Below are 21,681 nucleotides of genomic sequence, written 5' to 3' on the forward strand. Positions count from 1 at the left end.
CTGGCTTGCTTGGCTACCTTCCTCATACAGACCTGGTCCATCTGTCCAGTCACAGCACAGCCCACAGTGGACAGGGCCAGCCTACAAATTAGCAATCAAGAGAATGTCTCCGTGGACATGCTCACAAGTCAATCTGATTCCCTCTTCCCAGGTATATCTAGGTTTATGTCAAGTTGGCCAAAACCAACTAGCACACACCATGCCCCAGTATATTCCCTCATGCTTCTGGAGAGCAGAGGTTTGATATGAAGGTGTAAGCGTGGCTGTGCGTTCTTTGGAGGCTCCAGAGGAAGACCCTTCCTTGTGTTCCGTGGCTTGTCAGTGCCTCATTCCAGTTGGCTTACCTCTGGGTGTGGTAGGAAGCCTGTGTGTGTGTCCATCTTTCTCCTTTCTTCTACTTGTACCAGTTGTTTAAGATTGTCCTAATCCAGCATGACTATATCGAATGACCTCTGTGTATGTATCACTCTTTCTAAATAAAGTCTCGTCCAGAGGTTCATGGTCAGGAAACATCAATGCTTACTTAATGAATTAGATAAGCACCTGGATGAATAAGCAAGTGTGTAAGAAAGTCAGCAGAAAGCAAAAAGTGATTGTCTACCACCAGCGTAATCGAGGGCATGCTGGGACATGCAGGTGTACTAGAAAGACTTGACTGAGTCTTACAGAGGCTACAGTTCTGCTCGCACAGCTCATGGGGTTGTTTGTCTCTTAGGGAGAAGCTATCTGGCCTCCTGTCCCTTTGACTCAATTTCCATTTGGCCTGGATAGATCTTCCTAAAGCACACATTTATCTACTTTGGGGTGGTATCCCTCTCCCTAAAGGAAGCGTCCCACCCTCCGCCGTCATGCAGCCAAGCGGCCCTACATAGCCTTGTCTTGGCTGGCTTCCCACCTTGTCTCCCAGAGCCACAAGAAGACTCCCCTGCCCAGCTGTCTCTGGTCTGCATTACTCACGGTTGCTTCTGGCCTTTCTCTTTGTTGACCCTCCCGTTGGAATGGTCCTTTCCTTCCCTTGGGGCTCCAGCTCCTTAGCTCGTCCATCCAGCCTGGGTGTTCAGCAGGAGTCTTTGCTGGCTCTCAGGCTACCTGTTCTCTGCCCGCCCACTCATTTACCATCCACTGTGGCAGCTTCTTAGGTAGTCCTCTTTGGCCTCAGCTTTACTGACTATGTATTACTGACTCCCCACCTGACTTCATGTTTTGTCTTTTCGAGACAGGGTTTCTCCATGTAGTTTTGGTGCCTGTCCTGGATCTTGCTCTGTAGACCAGGTTGGCCTCGAACTCACAGAGATCCATCTGGCTCTGCCTCCCAAGTGCTGGGATTAAAGGTGTGTGCCACCACTGCCTCACCTAAGAGAGGGATTTTAAAAGTAAAAAGTAAAAATAACAACAGTATCCTAGCTGTCTTCTGAATTTTGTGGTAACTGGGGACTTTCCTACTTCTCTGCTAATGTTCCCTCCCACCCAACTCAACCAGTGGCACACTCCCAGAAAATGATGTTCAGGGATGGTCCAGGCCCTACGGCTTGGTTGGAACTGATCACCAGCCAGTAGGGCAGTTGCTAGAGTCTTGATTTCCCATCAGGAATGTCCAGGAATGACAGTCCACACTGAGGACCTGGAGGCATAGCTCACAGCCTCCTTCTGAGTTTTCAGCTCCATTCCTTTCTTCAAGACTGAGCAAGTAGGCAACCTCAGTTAAGGCCTTGTGCTTTGGTGCATGTGTGGTGTGACTCTTTTGCATGATTGAATGCCCCGGCCCACTAAAGAATTAAAAGCTGTAATTCCTCCCTCTCTCTTTTTTCATTGTGTTTAGCCAAAACAAGCTGTGAAAGAATGTAAAATATATCATTTTGTTGGCACCCATTCACAAGTGAGTCAGTGAGCTTGCTCACATTTACAACTAAAATTGGATTCTAACCTCCCCCAAACGTATGACAACTGCTCCTTCTGGTGGCTTAAATGCCTAAAGATAATTAATTTAAGATTTCTTCCTGAGCCATCCTGTCCAGGTTTGTACCTGGCACAAAAATATCCTTGAGAGTTCATCTGACAGCTGGAGGAACCATGAGCCCCACCGCCCTGAAGGTTTGTGAAGCAAAGTGGCCCATGCCAATGGGAAGAACCCAAAAGAAAGCATAAGGCTACCAACCGAGCTGCCTGATGGAGAGCCCCCGGTGGAAAGGAAGCTTGGGGCTCTTCTGCCACTGTTCTCCCTGGCCTCTTTGATGAACCCACTCTGTTCTACACGCTTTTTCATGAAGGTGACAGTATTCACACCTAACCTGTGGATATCCTAAGGTTGAACACCATAGGCTGTGCTTTCTACACTCTGGTCAAGCTTTGCTCTGTGTGGTTAGTTCAGAGGCAGAGGCTTTAAGGATTGCTGCCAGTTGGGCTTATATGGCAGGTGGGAAACTATCTATGAGCAGGTGTATTAGTTACTTGCTGTGATGAAATACTTCACCAGACGCACATAGGGAAGAAAGGTTATATTGGCTCACGGTTTCCAGAATGCTAGTCCATCATGGCTGGGAAGGGCAGGAGCGGAGGCAGCTGTGGTCAGGAAGCAGAGAGAAGGAATGCTGGTACTCAGCTCACTATGTTGTTGTGGCTGCCGTCCTGGACTCCAGTTCCCAATATGGTGTCACCTCATTTAGAGTAGGCCTTCCCATTGCAGTTAGTCTCTGACAGGTGTGCTCGGGTCTTGTCTTCATGATGATTCTAGGGTCTGTCAGGTTGCCAATATTAACTATTTGGGAAGGATTCATTTGTTTATCTTCTCACCTGAAGTGGTGAGAGTTATTGTCTTTACATTAGTGATGAGAAAAGTGAGTGGGGCAGAGAGGGCAGTGATTTACCCAGGGTCACCCAAACTAGAAAGGGGAAGTGGTCACAGGAGGTGTCTAGATGTGGCTAGATCCTGTCCCACTGTCCCATTTAAGGACCAGGACAGCAGCAAACTCTCCAGGTCAAAATACTGAAGGTCATGGCACTCAACATTAAGATTCCCTGGACATGGTAAGCACTGAGCAAACCATTGTTATGGCCAATGGACTCAACTCTCTTTAGTCCATTCTCGGTAGGCACATTTGAAGTACGGCCGTGAGTGACACTCACCCAGCCCATCTTCAGGAAGGCCACCTCAGGCAGGCAGGCTGCAGTCAAACAATAACAGATGTGTAATGTCCTTTCCCCCTGTCAACCAGGAGTTGCTGGACAGACATTGAGAAGGGGATGTTAGGAAAGGGTTTGTCAGAGACCAGGAACCACAGTGAAGGAAGGACCTCAAAGAAGTGATGTTACAGCTGACCTCTATGGAAAAGCAGAGGGTGGCCAGGTAAAAGGCAGGGCCACAGTGTTAAGGCCTCAGGGAACTGTGTGCAAAAGCCCGATGGGCCTCCTACTCTTTGTCTAGTGCCCAAGTAGAGGGTAGGTGTACCTGTCTGAGTTGAGAGTGCTGCCCACTCTCAGGACTGGCTTCCAAGGTAGGGGCTGCCAGAGGACTTTGGCATCTAGCTGCACTGGACAGCAGGAACACTAAGGTTACCTTAAGATTCATTGGTATCAGGCACTGGCATTGTTATCAGGCACCGGCTCTGCCATACTTCATCCCCTTAGTCTCTGGCCGATTTCCATTTGGGATGCTGAAACTTTGAAGAAAGAAATAAAGCCTACCAGGATCTCAGAAGTTAATAAGGAACCTTCTAGCTAATTCATGCATTATGAAAATACACTTTCTCCTCTTTGCTCTTCAAGGTGAGCAGTGACAAAAAGCTGTGTAGAAATCCCTCCCTCTCAGAGAACCTCCACATCAAAGTGTCAGGCATTTGTGATAACAGGAAGCCCCATAACAATGAAAGAACAAGCCCATCCGAGAGGCCCATTGTTAATGTGCTCTGGCTGTGCTTAGAGCCTTGATGTTCCAGGCCAATTACAGAATTCACTTCGATTCCTGACCTGGAGTAGAGACAGGAGATGGAGGGCTGCAGCCCAGGTCCCTGCACTTTATGTGCAGACCTCGAAGGTCAGACTTCGTCACGGGTCTTACATGTAAATTCAAACCAGAGAGCATGTCTGCTTTTTGGCACTGTGAGAATGTGACTGACCGTAGAGTCCCTCTGAACTAACCTCTGCCTTTACCACACTCCTCAGGTTTGGAAGGCAAGGTCATCATTTCCTTTTTAGTGGCCCACACTGGACAGTGAGTTCCCCATATGAAGGAAGTATGTACATGACAGCATTTTCAGAGATGTCTGAAGCTATCCTTTTCTTTGTGCATTTAATCCAACTTTGTAGCCTATGGAAATGACAGAGTGGGTACTCCAGGAACTCATATGCTTGAGGATATTATTTCTTGCTCCTATCCATGCCTGTAGAAAAAGATCAGTAATACCACTGGCTCCTCCAAAGCATTATTTAGTAATTATACAGTATTCTATAGTATCTTGGCTAGTTCTGCATATCCACGTAAATACAGTGTGACAATGTATAGGAACCAGGATGGCATTTATAATGCCAATGACCTCAACACTGTGTCCCAGGAAGACATCCTTCTGTTTCTACTCCAACAAAATTCCTTTTGGACAAAGTAGCTATATATTAAGCAGGCATTTTATGCATGAGAAACCAGGTCTCACTAATGCCAGTGGATTTCATGTTGTTTTCCCTAAGCTTTTCAAGGTTGTCTACAAAGGTATAAGGAGGAGGAAGACAGGATTTGCATAAGGGGTGGAAGAGAGAGCCATCCATAGCTGACATCCTAGTCACAGCTGGGGGAGGCTCTAGACTACAAGTCACTCTTTGAGGCTACTCTCTGTCTTTACAGGCAGACCTTCCCTCAGTAATCTTTTTAGCATTCTACTCCTCCAAAGATAACTTGGACCCCAAAGCCCCCATGCAGCCAGAAGACATATGGATATTCCATCAATTTTGTACAAGCAATAGATTGGAATCCTCCAGATAGTTCATTCAATCTCAGGATGATAAACAATCAATCGTTGCATTCCTCCTAAATGAAATTAAGATGTTAAGATAGATTGCTTGGGGCTTCTGCATGGGATTTCAAGAGTTGAGTTTCCAACAGAAAATGTATTGCTTTGGATTCACTGGGAAATGAAGACACAGGATCTATGCTGAGGCAAAACATTTGACAGTTTGGAAGAATGCTTCAGACACATTAATTTTTTTTATATTTAGAAATGATTAATCACCCAGAATACCATGAAGCCAGAAGACTATAATGCAGAGTCTTGCGGGGAAAGGCAGAGACCTGCCTATGCCTTGATCCTCTAGAGTGGAGTCTTTTAAAGGAAGCTCAAGGCAACCTTACACTGGGACACTAGACCGCTGACTAAAGCACAGCCCAGGTAAAACCCTGGAAACAGAAATCCACAGTATTTTTCCATCATTCCCATACAAAGACAGGAATTATGTGCTTCCAGTACACACGCAGAAGGACCAAAGACTTACTTCCTCCTTGGAAACTCTTCCCATCTTCCTTGCAGTTAAGAAGATGGGGTGCTACTTTAAGCTGGGGTTTCACCATGTCCAGGTACAGGGCTCACAGCACCATTCCACTACCTATTAGCAGTGTTCTCTCCGCACTGAGGGTGGATAGGAGACATATACTTCAGAGTGTGAGGGCTATTAAAAACCAAGGCCAGTATGAATGGGTCGTCCTCAAGCTTGATACTTAGCATGACTTTAATCAATTAATTACGTGTTCCCTATAATAATTTGCTGAAAGTCATGGCTGGCTTGCCAGTAGATGTGCATTGCATGAAGTCAGAGCTGTTTTAACATGGCTCCCAGTAATGGAAAGAGAAAAGGGAGCACCCCCACATATGGGAAAGGGAGGACTCTCACAGGGGGAAGGAGGAAAGGGAAGGGGAGAGAAGGAAAGGAAAGAGGTCATGGGTCAGCTTTTATTTTTATTTATTTATTTTTCTATTCACAAGCATAGCTCACAGACAATATAAAATCTGGACCGAGTTTGCTTTTGTAGCTCATTCCAGAATGCAACTAACTTTCAACTCTATGCGCCACAAGGAGATGGCCTTTGTCCTCTTCCTGTGATTATCGAAAGGTGAGGATTATCAGCACTTAGAGACACTGAAAACCCTTAAAGCCTGGGCCCCCGGCTGGTTACCAGCCTGTATTTGTTTCTCTTTTCCTCCCCACCTACCAAAGAGCTTCTCTTTCTAACGGGAGGACTATTTCCTTTTGTTAGAGGAAGACTCTTGGTGGTTGCTTAGAAAACACAAAGCAATTTGCAGTACATTGAAATCAAAGCCCAATTAATCAAATGCGGAACTCCTATCTTCCGAAAGTGAACAGTCTATAAAATGAATTTCACATTGGTGATGATGATGGCTGTGTTCACAGGGGTGGGTCGCCTGCCTTCAGCTGGCCATCACTGGCGGCGTGCACAGACATTTAGAAATGAAACTGAACCAGACTGAACTTGTGCGCTAGCTGTTGCCACATCGGGACACTAATGGGCTTAGCGACCACAACTGACCCAGACCAGAGTATGTCAACAGCCAAAAGACCAGCCTCGGACGCTGTTTGTGCTCTGCCCAAGTCATGCTTTGCAGCTTGCTGTCCGGCTTCTTCGGCCTCTCCCCCTGCCATGTCTTAAAGAGGGTGGCAGCCCTCCCAGGTGCTGTTGCATGGCCACTGAGCCCTGGTGAGGGGTGTACAGAGGCAGACTCAGTCCTCTGCATCTTGTGACTGGTTACATGGGTGTTCTGTCTCCTTCTTGCTTTAGCTAGTCAATTCTAACATACGTTCCGGAAATGGACCAACTCCAAGCAAATGCAAAGAGCCTCTTCATTCCCTACTGGTCTGGAAAAGTGGAGTTTTCTCCACTCTCTCCTTCAGTGAGGAGGTGTGGTACATAAGGTTTGCACCTTCAAGGATTTCCTTTGCATTGAAGCCAAGCCTTTCACCCTGCCTGGGAAACAAGGTTGGGCTTCTTCACCTCAGGGCAGCTTAGTCAAGGGCAGGATTGCAAGATGTTGGTGACGAAAAGGTTAAATTGCTCAAAAGGCTGGATCTGTGGTTTCCTGCCCACACTTGTTCTGGCCTAAGGCAGTGCTTGGGAGTTTGGGGAGGGGGGAAAGGGAGGTCTTGCCTGGACCCAGGTGGCCGACAGGCAAACCATGTTATTAAGAAGCAGGGATAGCAAAACCTTGATCTTCAAACGAGACCCCTAATTAGTCACCAGCCCAAGAGTAAATGGCATTCCACCTCAGCAAGGCGGGAAGGGTGCCTTCAAATCCCAGAGACTAATTGCTGTTAGTGGCTCCGTGAGGATCCTGCTGGAAACACTTGTCATTTGAGCTACTTCCGGTTGGTAAACTTAAGCTATCAAACTGTTCCTTCATATTTCAGATTCTTCAAAGTGCTTATTCAGCCCTCACTCTTGAAGGGACTATCTTTTTGCTGAACATGACACCCTTCTTGAGATCCAGTTTAGAGAAAGGTCTCCCTTATGTGTGTACATCTAACAAGTTCATCCTAACACAGAATTCTTATAAGGGAGTTACAACATGTTTTACTTTATTCTCATCTGAGTTTGAAAAACTCCATCTCAAGAACAAGCCTGTACTGGAGGGGGCAGGGATTTATCATGGAGAGTGAGGCTTCAGTTTCAGAGCCTGTCGAGGGACCCTATATTCTGTCCTTATGGCTGTGTATTTTTGTCATTTGAAACCCTTTATTATCTCTGTGTGTGTGTGTGTGTGTGTGTGTGAGAGAGAGAGAGAGAGAGAGAGAGAGAGAGAGAGAGAGAGAGAGGGAGAGGGAGAGGGAGAGGGAGAGGGAGAGGGAGAGGGAGAGGGAGAGGGAGAGGGAGAGGGAGAGGGAGAGAGAGAGGGAGGGAGAGGGAGAGGGAGAGGGAGAGGGAGAGGGAGGGAGAGGGAGGGAGGGAGGGACGGGGTGGGGGGAGAGAGAGAGAGAGAGAGAGAGAGAGAGAGAGAGAGAGAGAGAGATTGATTGATTGATTGATTGATTTGGGAAGGGTCTTCCCAAATGGCACAAACTTTGAAACATGCAAAATGAAAATGAGCTTTGCGGTATTTGGGTTACTTTGTTTCGTCCTTTTGAATCTCATGCCCTTGCCTCTTTTGGAGGTCAGCACCCTCTGCTCACTCTTGTCTCTTGCTCCCACTTGGTGCTTGTGAATGGAAAAATAGACTCATCCAAGCCATAGATAGAATTCTAGGTTTTCTCTAAATTCACACTCGAAATAGGAGAATGGTTTAACAGCTTAGGACCAGTAGATCCTGGCTCTGTCCCTTTTGAGGGCAGCCCAGGTTACACCAAGCCCAGAGAGCCAAAAAAAGCCAAACAGGAGAGGCCTGGGTGTGCTACTCAGGTGGGCTTATCCCAGTGTCTTCCAAGAACTGGGATCTGGTTTCTGGGATCCTCTCACAATAGCTCATACTATTATTCAGAACAAGAATGCTGGAGTCAGGCTTTCTGAAGATGACTGGGCAAGCCCAACTTTTGAGCTCAATTTTAAGATCCACAAGGAAGCTTCAGTGGGCCCTGAAATGATGTTTTCTCTTAACACACTCAGCAAGCTGTGTTGTAGAATGGACCGTGGCCACTTTCTTCTGCAGTTCAGCTTCAGAACTGTTCTCTGCCAGTCAGAGAGCAGCTATTACTCAGCAGTAATGCCTTGGCTATGAATAGGCTGGGGGGAACAGGAAGATGGGATGTCTGTACACAGGCTTAGGGTATTTGCACATAGGATTCCATCCCCTGTGATGAAAGCTTATGGTTTCCCCTCTATGGGTAATTTAATAGCTTCCTGTAAGCAGGAGGGTGCGGAAGTATGGTCCCACCCTAGTGGATTTCTCTAGGATTCCCCAGGACAGTTCCCTTCTCTCCAGAGCACAGGGATTCTGTTTGCTGAATCAGCCCTCATCTCCAGTATCATTGGCAGCACCCCCCACCCCAAAGACTCCCAAAGCATTATTTTAACCTGTGTGTTCTCCTGATTGGGGATGGTAGAAAATACATGCCACCCCCTGGGTTGTTTAAACTAGTCCAGAAAAGAAAGGCTCACATCGGTTTTGACAACAAACAAAACGAGGTTTTGTTCTATCAGTTATGTTTAAAAGATTCCAGTTTCCAACTGAACACAATGTGTGGTTATTCTGTTGGCGATTTATATAGCCACAGGGGCGCCACAGTTACACACTGCATACATCATTGTATTTTTGAAATGTACTTAATGAACTTTTTTTTTCTTTTCTAGTAACTACTTCATTGCCTTAAATGAATGCATTCCAATAGAATTTGTAACAAATGACCACTCTGTGTTTGCGTTAATGCCAAACACGTTTAACAAATTTTTAACAAGGAACCCTGGCAAAATGCCAAACTCCTAGAGGGACACTGGAGGAATGCTATAAATTTAAACTAGATTTTACCTTTTCACTTAGCTCCACAAGTGTCTTAGGTGCCTTGTTCTCTCAGCACAGCAGCCTGTCTATTTCATGTCAGGGAGCTGGGCATTTTCATTATGCGGAGTACACAGGCTGTGCCTACTTCCAGGGACTCATAAGTGCAGGCATCTATAGCACAGATAACATAAGCGGTATAGAAAGAAATCTTTATTTCACATCTACCAAAGTATGTCTGTGGTTCAAATCCACAGTCAGCCAATATTGTACATGACAATTATTTAAACCAAGGATTCTCACCCGGGGGTAGCTGTCTTCCTCCTTGAGATATTTGGTACAATCTGGAGTTTGTTTGTTTGTTTGTTTGTTTGTTTTTCATTGTCATGACCGGAAGTGGGGATGTGCTATTAGCCTCTCAGTGAGAGGAGTCAGGGAGACTGGAAGCCATCCTCCAAAGAACTGTTCAGCCACAATTGTCCATATTTTTGAGACTGAGGAACCCTGGACTAGAGCCCTTCAAAAGTGGGCCAAATAGGAATCTGTATTTTTAAGAAAAAAAAAATTACAACAGAACTCATTACTCCTCAACCGGTATGTTAAAGATTAGGGGGAGCCCCTCCCACCTGTGCTGAATGGGGGACTTTGGCGTTTCTTGCCCCAGCCTTCTGCTTTTGTTAAGGAGGTAATTTAGTCCACCATGATACCTTGACCCAAATGTAAACCAAGGTGGCATCAGAGCTCACTGGTGGCTAGTGAAGTATGTGTGCAAGGCCAGCTGACAAATATCAAATGCTGCCCCCTGAGAGAAGGCCAGTGCTGGGTATCAGGAGTGGTCCAACGCAAGGCTAGTAGGTGGCAGGGTTTTGTCCACCAGCTTTAGGGGGATGAAGCCTCATGTTGCAATGGCCAGGCAGTTATCAACATGTATAGTAGACAAGAGTTGATCCCATTAAAGTATTTTAAAAAAGCTTTGTGAAACGAAATATATTGTTGTGTTTAGAGGTTGTTTACAAGAGAAAGATATTAGTTTAAATATTGATGTTAGAGAAAGATTACACAAGTTGGAAAGATGAAAGATAAGAGACAAAGACCAAAAAGAAAAAAAACAAAACAAAAAAAAGAACCTATGTCCAAAAGAACTATCTTCAAAGGGGGGGATTTGACCCAAGCAAGTGGAGACTCAGTTCCCTCACGTGGAGAGGGGCTGCTACCCAAGCAAGTGGAGGTGTGATACCCTGGACTTGTTGGAGATAATTAATGCGGCCATGATGAGGCAGACCGCCTGCTCCAAACATGAACCATTAATATTACTGACCACGGTAATAATTACAAAAATAAATCCCGAAGAGACACAACTCCGTGAGGCCATTTCCAGGTCTAGGTTGCAGATCAGTCTGAATCCTTTCATTTAAACTATGGGTGAGTCACACCCAGCGGGAAGAGGGCAGAGATGAACTGCAGAAGCCCCATGCTGCTTCCCAGCAGCTCTGTCATCCTCAGGGCTTCAGCAGGGCTGCAAGGCCAGCCCTACCCCCCCCCCTTATAGCCCTTTGGGCTCCCCGAAGTGTTACATTTTATTGCCCTGTGGAGCTGTAGGAGGCCACTCTCAAGGTAAAATGTTGCTCTCCACTCATATTTTTGAATTATGGCTTCAAGGTGGTTGCTCCTATCAAGAAAATTAAATGATTTAACATAATTTGTTGCCACTTTGATCACAACAATAATAAATAAATCTTCATGAAGAAAACGGGGAAACCCATTCCATCCCATTTTAAAAGATGTTAAGTCATAACACAGATGTAGTTATATGTTTTTATTTTATTTTATTTTAGCAGAAACGACTGTGTTGGGCTTTCCTGTGCAAAGTTACTCAGAGGAGTTGTTCTGTAGGATGCCCAAGGCCCTGAAGGAATCCTTTCCTCCTCCATGACTAATTAGTCTATCAGGGACTGGCCTTTTATGTGGGCACCATGTGCAATACGTTAGGGGCATCCATGGCTGTTGTGAATGGGTGTCTGTTTTTGTACCTGGGGCACACTGCACACATTTGGGACACACATGGAAAGGAGTGGACATTAACCCAGATGTCAAAAATAGTCTGCATTTTACTGCTGTTATTAAACAGTTTCCCCTTTAACCCCTCTGTGTTTACCAAAGACCCCTTTCTCCCAGCCCGTTTCTGCAAATCACTACCGAAAGAGCACGGGAAGAAAGCCATAACCAGGCAGGTGCCTTTATTCCAAAGAAAAACATTCTCAAGCACATTTATAGCTGCCTGTCCTGAGGGTGCATGTCTTGGGCCAGAGTCTCCCTGATGGGGTGCACTGTACCCTGCCCCTCTGGCGCCCTACCTAAAGTCAAGCCGAAGGCCACAGTGCCGCCAGTAGAGGGTTTTCTTCCCATGAAGGAGCTAGCTTTGCATTCAAATATGACAGCAGTCCCACATTCTTCAGTTTAAAATGTCTAAAAAGTGCAAAAAAATATTCTGAGAAAAAAATTGAAATACCACCTATGGTAAACATCATCCATATTCTGCTAGACATACCCTTGCAGATATTTGTGATGACTTCTGCTTGGGTGCAAATTGAAGTCGAATTATATAAATAAGTCAATCTGCTTCTTTTTTTTTCCTCCTCTACCAGAAACATTTAGGCATCTTTCTTTATCCCAAATCAGAGATGTCTGTTTCTTGGTTATGCTTCCTGATCGCAGGTGTTTGTTCCCTTCAGGGCACAAAGATTTAAAACCTCCTTTAGATGTGAGTTTGCATGTCTGTGTGCAGTCTGTTTCCCCAAGAGTAGAGACTCAGTGAGGACATGGGCTTCGTCTGTGTCCTTCATTAAAGCCGCTGTTGCCCACACCAGGCACATTGCCTGTGCACTGTGTTAGATTTCAGTTGCTCCAAAACAGAGCACTTCAAGTGCAGCATCGTACAAGCAACATCCATGCATCACTGCACAGGTCCCTCTATGGTAGGTTCGTTCATATAGAAAGTGAGAACATAACCACTCCAAGGTAGGGTTGAGGAGAAGGTTGGCATTGTAGATAGAAGAGACAGTACAGCCAGGGGCATCTGGAGGAGCCAGGAGAGAAAGTAGTAGACTAAACATGGCTAGCAGGCTGGACTGGGCCATGGCTGGGGGTTGGGTGGGGAGGAGAGAGGAAGGGAGGAGAGGAGGAAAAGAAAGAGAGAGAGAGAGAGAGAGAGAGAGAGAGAGAGAGAGAGAGAGAGAGAACAAAGACAGTGCATGGCCAAAATGGCAGGGTTATATAGTAGTGGGAGTTGGGGTGGGGTGGGGATGGGGCGTGAACTGGAGAAGTTTAGGGTAGGGGGTGGGGTGAGAACAACTGAGAAGAGCCAGGGGTCTGCATGGACTCTGTAACAGGTATTTGTGATGCTGAGAGAGCCTGGACGCCAGCGTGTGCTTTGGTATGCTAATAGACTCTTCTGATTTCTGTACAGGATTTCACACAACACAAGTCAAGGCAGACTTTAGAGGACCTGAATGGGAAGGCTCTTGGAGCAATGGACTCCTAGCTCTTTTCAGGTTGCCTACAGGTTTCACTTGCTTGTGGGTGTAGGACTAAGGTTCTTCCCAACCTGTGAGTCCTGACTCCTTTGGGAGTTGGGGTGGGGGCTGAACAACCTTTTTATGGAAGTCAAATATCAGATATCCTGCATATCAGATATTTACATTATGATTCGTAACAGTAGCAAAACAATACAATCATAGCCATGAAATAGTTTTATGGTTGGGTGTCACCACAACACAGGAACTGTATTAAAGGTCACAGCATTAGGAAGGTTGAGAACCACTCTCTGACCTAAAGGAAGTTGTCATTCCTCACCCCTGTGGTTCTTTTCTCTCAGCACAGTGAGACCTCACTCACAGCTTTCACACTTGACTTTCTCTTTTGTAATGATGACAGGAGAAGGAGATTTGCTAAAGAAGGGCCCCTGTCCTCAAGCTAAATCTGTTCGGGCAAACTTCCTTTATATTAATCTAGCCCTAATTGAGTTAATTAATATAATTATGGTCTGCTGTAGTTTACTCCAAAAACCAGGGGTTGGAGTAGAAAAGCTTATTTCAAGGGAGGCTGGGTAGGGAGGAAATTTTAGGGTTCTATCTACCCAATCACTCCTTAATATCTGTAGAATGAATAAGGAAATCACCCAGGCACTGAACAAATCTCAGGGGTTGCTGAGTGAGCAAGAGCAGCCTGCCCTTGCCCTCACCAAACTTATCATCTGGGCTATAGGTGTTTACTGGAAATAAAATGGCAAGTCACGTCTATAACGTTGAGTTTCCTTGTAGTCACCTTTTGAAAATGATAAGAAACAGGTAGAATTTAGGGCAGTATATTTTATTGGATTCAGTACATCCAAAGTATTTTGACATGAAGTCGGTATTAAAAAAATTGTTCCTAAGATAACATACATTCTTTTTTCCATAGTAAATTTTCAAAATCTGGTATGCATTTCACACTTTAATTGTGTCTCCGTTTGTATTAGACATGTTTTGAGTGTTTGGTGGCCACATGTGGCCAGCAGCTACCATATTAGGTAGGGCAAATCTAGACAAGTCACAGGCAGAGGACTGTACAGGAGACTTCCTGGATGGCACACTAGCTAAGCTGAGAATGAGGAGTAAAGAGAGATTGATTTGCTGGCAAAATGACCTGAGTGTATGTGGGCAAAGGACACAATGAAGAGAACATGGGGAAAAGAAAAGAATAGACAGAGGCTAGAAGAGACCTTGCCAGCCTGGCCAGCAGTCCACAGTCCTCCATCCCAAGTCCTGCAGGATTACAAAGAGCTATGAACAGGGCGGCACACTCTAAACAGCTGTGCATTCAAGTGGCCATCACCATCACCATAGAGCTATCGGCTGCCCCAGAAGGGAATACTGGAGAGGTTAGGGCCAGCTACTTCAAGCATCCTGGTGAGGGAGAGTCAGCCAAGCTTGGAATCATCTTAGAGGGGATAAGGGCCCTGGTTGCCATTGCTGAAAGGCTGGAACCCATTTTTAAAGATTTTAAAAGTACAGTCTCACTTGCCCCTCAGGGAGTGATGATCTCTATTTGTAACTGCTGGCAATGTCCTGTCATATTTGGTTTGGTTTGATTTTTTTTTTTTTTAAGCTTCAGACTCATCTGAGCCTCTTGGTGAATGAATTATTTTGTTGAAGGGTGGCAAAACTTAAAAAAAAAATCATTTTATGGGTTGGGGATTTAGCTCAGTGGTAGAGCGCTTGCCTAGCAAGCACAAGGCTCTGGGTTCAATCCTCAGCTCAAAAAAAAAATCATTTTATTTGTGTGGTAGACTATGTAAAGGTAGTCTATGACTATATCCATGGTAGTGGTTATGTCTGTTGTCTTGCCAATGAAAAAAATTAAGAAGTTTCACAGGACTTAAAAGATGATAGTTGAAGATGTATATGGCATAAGGGCTCTGAGGGGGTCCTCACTAAACGTGTAACAGGTATGCTACTCATTTGCTCTGTTGTTTGCATCTTTTTTTTTTTTTAAATGACATTTTAAAATCAGTATTTAAACCATCAGGGACTTTTGAGAGTTTTCTTACCTAAAGATAATTATTACCTTTCCCAGAAGCAGCACACTGTGATTGTGAGACCTGTGTTCGACTCTGTGACCTGGGTGCCCAGCTGGAAAGCTATCTCAAAACTGAGTAAACAATTGTTCTCTGCTGCTTTATCTTGGAAAAATATCAAAGACATTGGAAATCGACCATAATTATTTTTACTTAGTTCCCCATCTGAAGCAACCTGTGCATTTTAATACTAACTTTTCATCCTATGGCCTTTTAATATGTCGGTCAGCCCTTTAAAGGGATGATTAAGGAATGTTTAGCACACAAAAGAATGAGAGCTATGCACAGCTCATGAAACAGAAAGTGTGCTCAGACTCACAATTTTTATACAAAGTTTGCAGTGATTTTATGTGCCAGAGTGAGTAATATGATCTGCACTAGAAACTCCCTAAATTTCTGGCTCTGCAGAAGTCATTTTTTGCCCTGATTCAAGTTTCTTAGCCAGAAGAGTTACACCAAACTCCCCAAAGTATGAATTAGCTATGTTCATCCAAGCCATATGTTCCATTGACACTGCTTAAGGATGTCCTGAAATAGATGCTTGCCTAGGCAGATGCAGAGATCTTTGACTTTCTCATCAGCCAGTGGGACTTAAGTAGAGTAGATCAGCTGTCAAATCAGACATCCAAAGAGTAGCTATGTGTTGTAGAAAGCAAGGCCTGGTGTGCTGCTGGGCATGTCTTTCTGTATGCTGTGAATGTGTTGCTCTGAGTGATTGATAAATAAAACGCTGATTGGCCAGTAGCCAGGCAAGAAGTATAGTAAATAGGCAGGATAAGCAGAGAGGAGAATTCTGGGAAGTTGGAAGGCTGAGTCAGGAGACGCTGCCAGCCACCACCATGAGAAGCAAAATGTAAAGTACCCGTATGCCACAAGACATGTGGCAACTTATAGATTAATAGAAATGGGTTAATCTTAAGATATAAGAACTAGATAGCAAGAAACCTGCCATGGCTGTTTATAAGTAATATAAGTCTCTGTGTCTTTACTCGGGTCTGAGCAGCTGTGAGCCCAAGCAGGACAGGAGAAAACTCCAGCTATAGTGGGGTATGCTTGCATTCCCACCACTTGGGAGGCAGAGGCAAAAAGATCAGGAATTCAAGGTCAGCCAGGATACATAGCAAGACCCTGTCTCAAGAAGTAAAATGAAACAAAAAGTGTGTGTGTGTGTGTGTGTGTGTGTGTGTGTGTGTGTGTGTTTGTGTGTGTATCCTCTACCTTCCCTGCCATAGTCTCTGGAGAGCCACATTATGTCTGTGTGTTGAAAACTCCCAGCATTTCCAGAACCTCTGAATGGTAATGATGTAAGCACACTGTTGAGCATGAGCAAAGAAGCAGGTCACAGCTGCAGCTTCAGTGTTGTATGATATAAATCACTACATTTTGCTTATCCACTCATTTGGGGACAGATATGTGGTGCTGTTGTGAAAAATGACACTCGGTGTGCTTGTGCAAGAATCTGTCTGAGTCCAAGTTTTCAGTTCCTTTGCATGTATACATATGAATGGAATTGCCAGCTCCAACAGTCACTTAAGCCATTGCTCACACATGGCTTACAGGTCTTTGAAATTGTTGCTGTCACAGGGCTCATAAGTGAGTGTTAAAGCTTTTGGCATATTGACTACCTTTAACATTCTAATGTCTCTGAGTTGAGTTTTTAAAAAAAAGTAAAACCATAGTCAGTGTAGAAAAAAAAAAATGTGGAGAGAAAATGTTATTTGTTCATGTCAAAATGACCCATAGGAGAATCTGGCACATTCCCCTTCCTTTTCTTTGTGGTTATCAGTAATGTGTGCATAGGGTGGGATGTGGTTTGAAAGGGCCTCTTCTCAAGACGCTTGTAGGACATAATTGAACCTTCCGATCCTTTTTCTCTGCTCCCTCTCTTTGCTCCCCATCCATTCTCACCTGACCCCAACCAAAAAGAGTGACTGTGGCTGGGTTGGGGGGAGGGGAAAGGAGCCTCTGCTGTAAGATGGCAGAGATCATCACCAGTGTCCTTCTCTACTAAATCATGTACTTTGTCGTTGCAGCTGTCGGAAGGGTTGGCTAAAGGGGGAGCTCGGCACTGCAGCCATAGCCTGGTAATCCACTGCAGCGTGGCTCTCTTCATTGTCCACCACCAGCCTCCGCAGCAGGTCCAACCGGAAAGGGAATTCTCACTTTTGCTTTCCTGTGTGATTCTGGTCACCTCATTCCTCCTGCATTTGTGTGTATGGGAAAGAGAGAGTACAAAGGAGGAGAAAGATGACAGCTCTTTCATTTTCCATCAGGATTTGGGCCTTTTCAAAGAGACCATCCCTGCTGAAAGCCACATGATGAGCATTTTAGTTCTGTTGTTTTGCCTTGTGGATAGATCGGCACTGCACGGGATGCAGACTGTGGATTCAGCTTCTGTTGGACTGCTCGCTCCATCTCCCATTATCCTGCCGGTCAGTCAGAGTGGTCCTAACACATTAGATTATCAGACAATCTAAACTTGCTATGAACAAGTGCTGCTGCTGGTGTTTGTATTCCACGGTGCATGGAGTGTTGAACAAAGAAACAGGAAGACCACAAGTTGAGAGCCTTTACCCTCCTCTAGTTCTTTAATCTGTTGGTCAAGGAACGACGTTTTGATGGTGTTATCAGTTGTTACCTCTGGGCCAGGTTGGAAATGAAATCAATTTTTTAAACCACTAATAACTTGCCAAGAAATCGCCTTATGAGAACATGGTGTGTGTCTCTGACAGTGCATGGCACATCTAAATTGGTCATTTGTAGTTTTATTGTTCTGCTCATGTACGAGAGAGTGACAAAAGCCTGAGGCACCTGCGTATTCACTCTCATGCTCCTTGAACCCCACGGCTGGGACATGACCGGGCCTCAGGCTCTTCTCTTTCGCACACATGCAGGTCTCCATGAAGAAGCTGAAATTCATTCATGTTTCAAGATCCAAATGCTGTGCAAGTAGTGTGAGCTTGGGTCTTATGTAAATGAAGGGTCATTTCTCATTGTTATTATTTTTTTTTCCTTGAGAAAATGTCTCTAACATGGATTCCAAAGCATTTTCAGCACCAAACATGAAAGCATTGATGAATGAAGTTGTATGTCTGTAAATAGCATTATACAACCTGTCTGTGGATACAGAGTCCTTCTCTAAAGCACATGCCAGGGAAAGAGACCACATTCCAAGGTCTTTTACATACAGTGACAAGGTACTAAGGAGAATTCAACTCCTGCTGCTTCCTCTGAAGATTCAAAATTGTCAGTCATTACAACTTCTTAAAAACAAAAAGCTCAGCCTGGCAAATGTGCAGCTCTTATATTGACCCATTTTCTTGTCAATGGGAGGAGCCCTCCCACCTGCATTCCTAAAGGACAAACAGTGAATTTAAGCATGAGTGGCCTTAATAAATACAGTTGTCTTTCTTTGCTGCTGTGGAAAGGGTTCTAAGCAGAAGTTGCTGAAATCTTGCATTGAATCAAATCATTATTACTTTCCAAAATGTTGGTGCAATTCACTCTGGACCTTTCTCATGAGCCATAGAGATATTTCAAAGGCAAACCCCTTGTTTTCTAGGGAAAGGAAACTGTCCCTGAACTGCACCCTTACTCCTGGTGCATCAGGAGTAATTAATATATTCAAGCAGGTTTCTTGCTTTGGGCTTTGTTCTTGTCAGTAAATAGCGAACTGTGCAAAGCTTATGTGTTAACATAAATGATCCAGATGCATTCATGTTTGAAAAGTTTGTCCTTTAACTATCCAAAGGATCTAGGTTGATATTAGAGAAGGGAGCAGAGTTCTTTGCAAGTTTATTTAATACATTTTGGTGGAGTGTTGTAATGAAAACCCAAGCCACAGACCAGTCCCCAGGGACAATTTGGGTGTCCTCAGAGAACTCCTCACAGCCTACCACCAGGGCCTGACCTGAACTCTGCAACTAAATACTTGAAATAGGAAGGGGGAGAGCCAGGATAGTGAATGGGGTCCTTGAAGTAGCAAACAAAATGATCAACCATGTGTAATTAGCTATTTCTACATATGTGCCAATTTTGTCACAGCTATTGTTTGGGGAACCATTTTTTTCTGCCCCACTTTGGTTGGCTGGAAGTACTATTGATCTTACTTTCATGCAGGCATATCATTCGGTCCCTGAAAAATTGAATTCTGTCTCTCACAGTATCTTTTCCCATTTTGTGTAATATTCTCTGATGTTTGGGGGTTACAAAAAAATCCCTTTTTGCACATTGAAAATAGTGTCTGGGTTTACAACACACACTGTGATATTCAGAAGGTGTTTCCTTTGTACAACCTTTAGCAGGTTTCCTTCCAATCATAGTATAGTTGATACTAAACAAACAAACAAAGTTCGGGCTAACATTTAGGAGAAGTTGGTCTAAGTCTTACTTTGTGCAAGAGCAGGCTTGTATTTATAACCCCATTTTGATTTCTATATACAGTCTCAATTTTGTATTTAATGATTTTGTGTATTCAGTATGCACCTTAACAGCGTGTCAACTTTCATTTGAAAGTGGGTTTTACTTTTTAAACAGTGTTTATGATGAGACCTCAAATGTGTCGACATATGCTCTATTTGCAGTGTTTTTGTGTAGAGTACATTTGACTGCTGCCGGGGGTCTGTGTATCTAATTCCCTGAGACCCTTGTTTGACAGTGCTTCTTGTAATAATTCTTCAAGTGAGTGGCATGTGGGTTGTGATATTGACCATGTGATCATGGACCTTGCTATGAAAAATAAATAAATAAATAAATAAAATTAAGGAACCCTCAAAACTACCAATGGGCATGTATCAGCCAGTCATTGTAACCTCGTGTCTAGTAGAAATACTGTGTGCAAGGTATGTACAGCTCATAACTTTGTTATCATGTGTATGAGGAGTACTTTGTGCTGATTGTCTTATTTATATTCATTAAATAAACCTTGTTTCTTTCCGAAGTGACTTCATTCCATCTTCCACAAATATACCGTGTGACTGTCTCAACACTTTGGGGGCCATTGGTTACCATTTGAAAAAGAGTCATACAGGCCAGAAGAAGAAAGAAAGAGGGAGAGGGAGGAAGGGATGAGGAGAAGTTATTGTCCTCCTTAACTGGAGAGGCCAAGACAGAAATCTTTCTTTAATAGCCAGCGGGTCCTGCAGGTTCGGAACATGAAGTTAGATCACGAGCCATGTGTCCTTTCCTCTATTTTCACACACACCCTCCATTTTCCCTTTCTTCCCTCCTCTTCCCTCCTCCCATCCCCCTTCTTCTTGGCACCCCTTATTGTATCTGCTGAACTCTCCCCTTGGGAACAAAGACGTTTCTGAGCATTTGGGGCTTTTCAAGAAGAGATCGTTTTCTTTTGCAATATCCACAAATGTCCCCAAAAGGGAGAGACACTTTAGCTCTGTTTGGGTCTCGAATCCTTCCTTTTTGTGGGAGTTGAGAGGGTGAGGCTGTATGGTTGACACTGTCTGGAGGAAGGAAGTTTCTAGTGACAAAATCATGGATTGCATTCAGAAAAAGAGAGACGGAGAAACTGGGCAGGAAGAATCACAACCAGCACAGCCACCACTTGGATGTAGACCGTTACCCACACGTGGACTCATTGTCCCTTGCAGCCTGAGTTAGACCATAGACGCTGCCCCCTCACAGTGATGGCCTCTTGCTAGATGTCCATTTTAAAACCTACAGCACCAGCTTCTGCTTCCTTTAAAGCTTTGAATTACATTAGCACCATGGGATTTCCACTTCTTACCAAGAGTGAAATCATTGAGTGGTTGCTAGAAGCTGTTTCACCAGATGGGGAAACTGAGGTCCAGTCATAAATGGCAGATCTAGTCAGATGTGGTAAGCTTGTGGCCATCTAAGACAGGAATGTGTGTCCCTGGGAGCCCCTCTAGGAAGGAGGAAATAAGACCAAGGTCTTTCTCCAGTTGTTCCTTGACAACACAGAATAAAAATATATCTTTTGGCCTCTGTACTTTGGGTTTATGGCGTTGACTTCCCTGACAGTCAGGTACACTATGGGCCTTGTTTGTCCTTTGCATTTTATTGTCTTTTTGTAGAAAAAGAACTTCTGTCAGGGAAGAATTTCTCACATCATAGACTTGCTGAAGTAGTCAGCACTTGTTCAGGACCACTTGTGTCCACCCAGCTGGCCAGATAGAACCCCTACTTTGTAACCAAAAAACCCAGCCCCTGGGTGAGAAAGACAGCAGCCCACATTGTAGGACTGGTTGCCCATTGCAGAACTCCCTGGGGCCTCACAGATGAGACTTGGGCACACTTGAAGTCTCTCATGACTGCCTCTGCTGTCTGTGAACTGATCTTACAGAAGACAGTGCTGATCCTGGATCCAGAACTGCAGCGCTACTGATGATAAGTAAACATCAGTAGTAAATCATTGACCTGACCTGAGGATTTGCTAGGAGCAGGGCTGTGAAAATGATGATGTCAGAGCATCTCACCCACCCTGGTAAGAGCTCTGTGAGGTAAGGCACTGCCATGAAGCACATTTCACAAAACTAATAGAAGTGAAGTCATGGAGATGACCAGATGCAGTACTTGTTAAGTACTTATTTTAGTGTCATATTATAGCAAATGCTATTGGTACGTTAACTTATTTACCCTCACTGCAATCCCATAAAGCAGGTGCTTTTA

General features: G+C 44.5%; 1 protein-coding gene across 1 annotated transcript in view; it reads left to right on the top strand.

Moving 5' to 3' along the window:
• Erc2 (ELKS/RAB6-interacting/CAST family member 2) overlaps positions 1–19,981 on the top strand; it is a 913,086-nt gene extending 893,105 nt beyond the window's left edge. Inside the window, exon 19 of the mRNA XM_036199185.1 lies at positions 17,067–19,981. Within this exon, the coding sequence (XP_036055078.1) occupies positions 17,067–17,510 (444 nt within the window). The 3' untranslated portion in view covers positions 17,511–19,981. The remainder of the gene's footprint in view (positions 1–17,066) is intronic.
• Positions 19,982–21,681: the final 1,700 nt, after the last annotated feature.

This window comes from Onychomys torridus, chromosome 9 (assembly GCF_903995425.1).
Source record: "Onychomys torridus chromosome 9, mOncTor1.1, whole genome shotgun sequence".
NCBI lineage: Eukaryota > Metazoa > Chordata > Mammalia > Rodentia > Cricetidae > Onychomys > Onychomys torridus.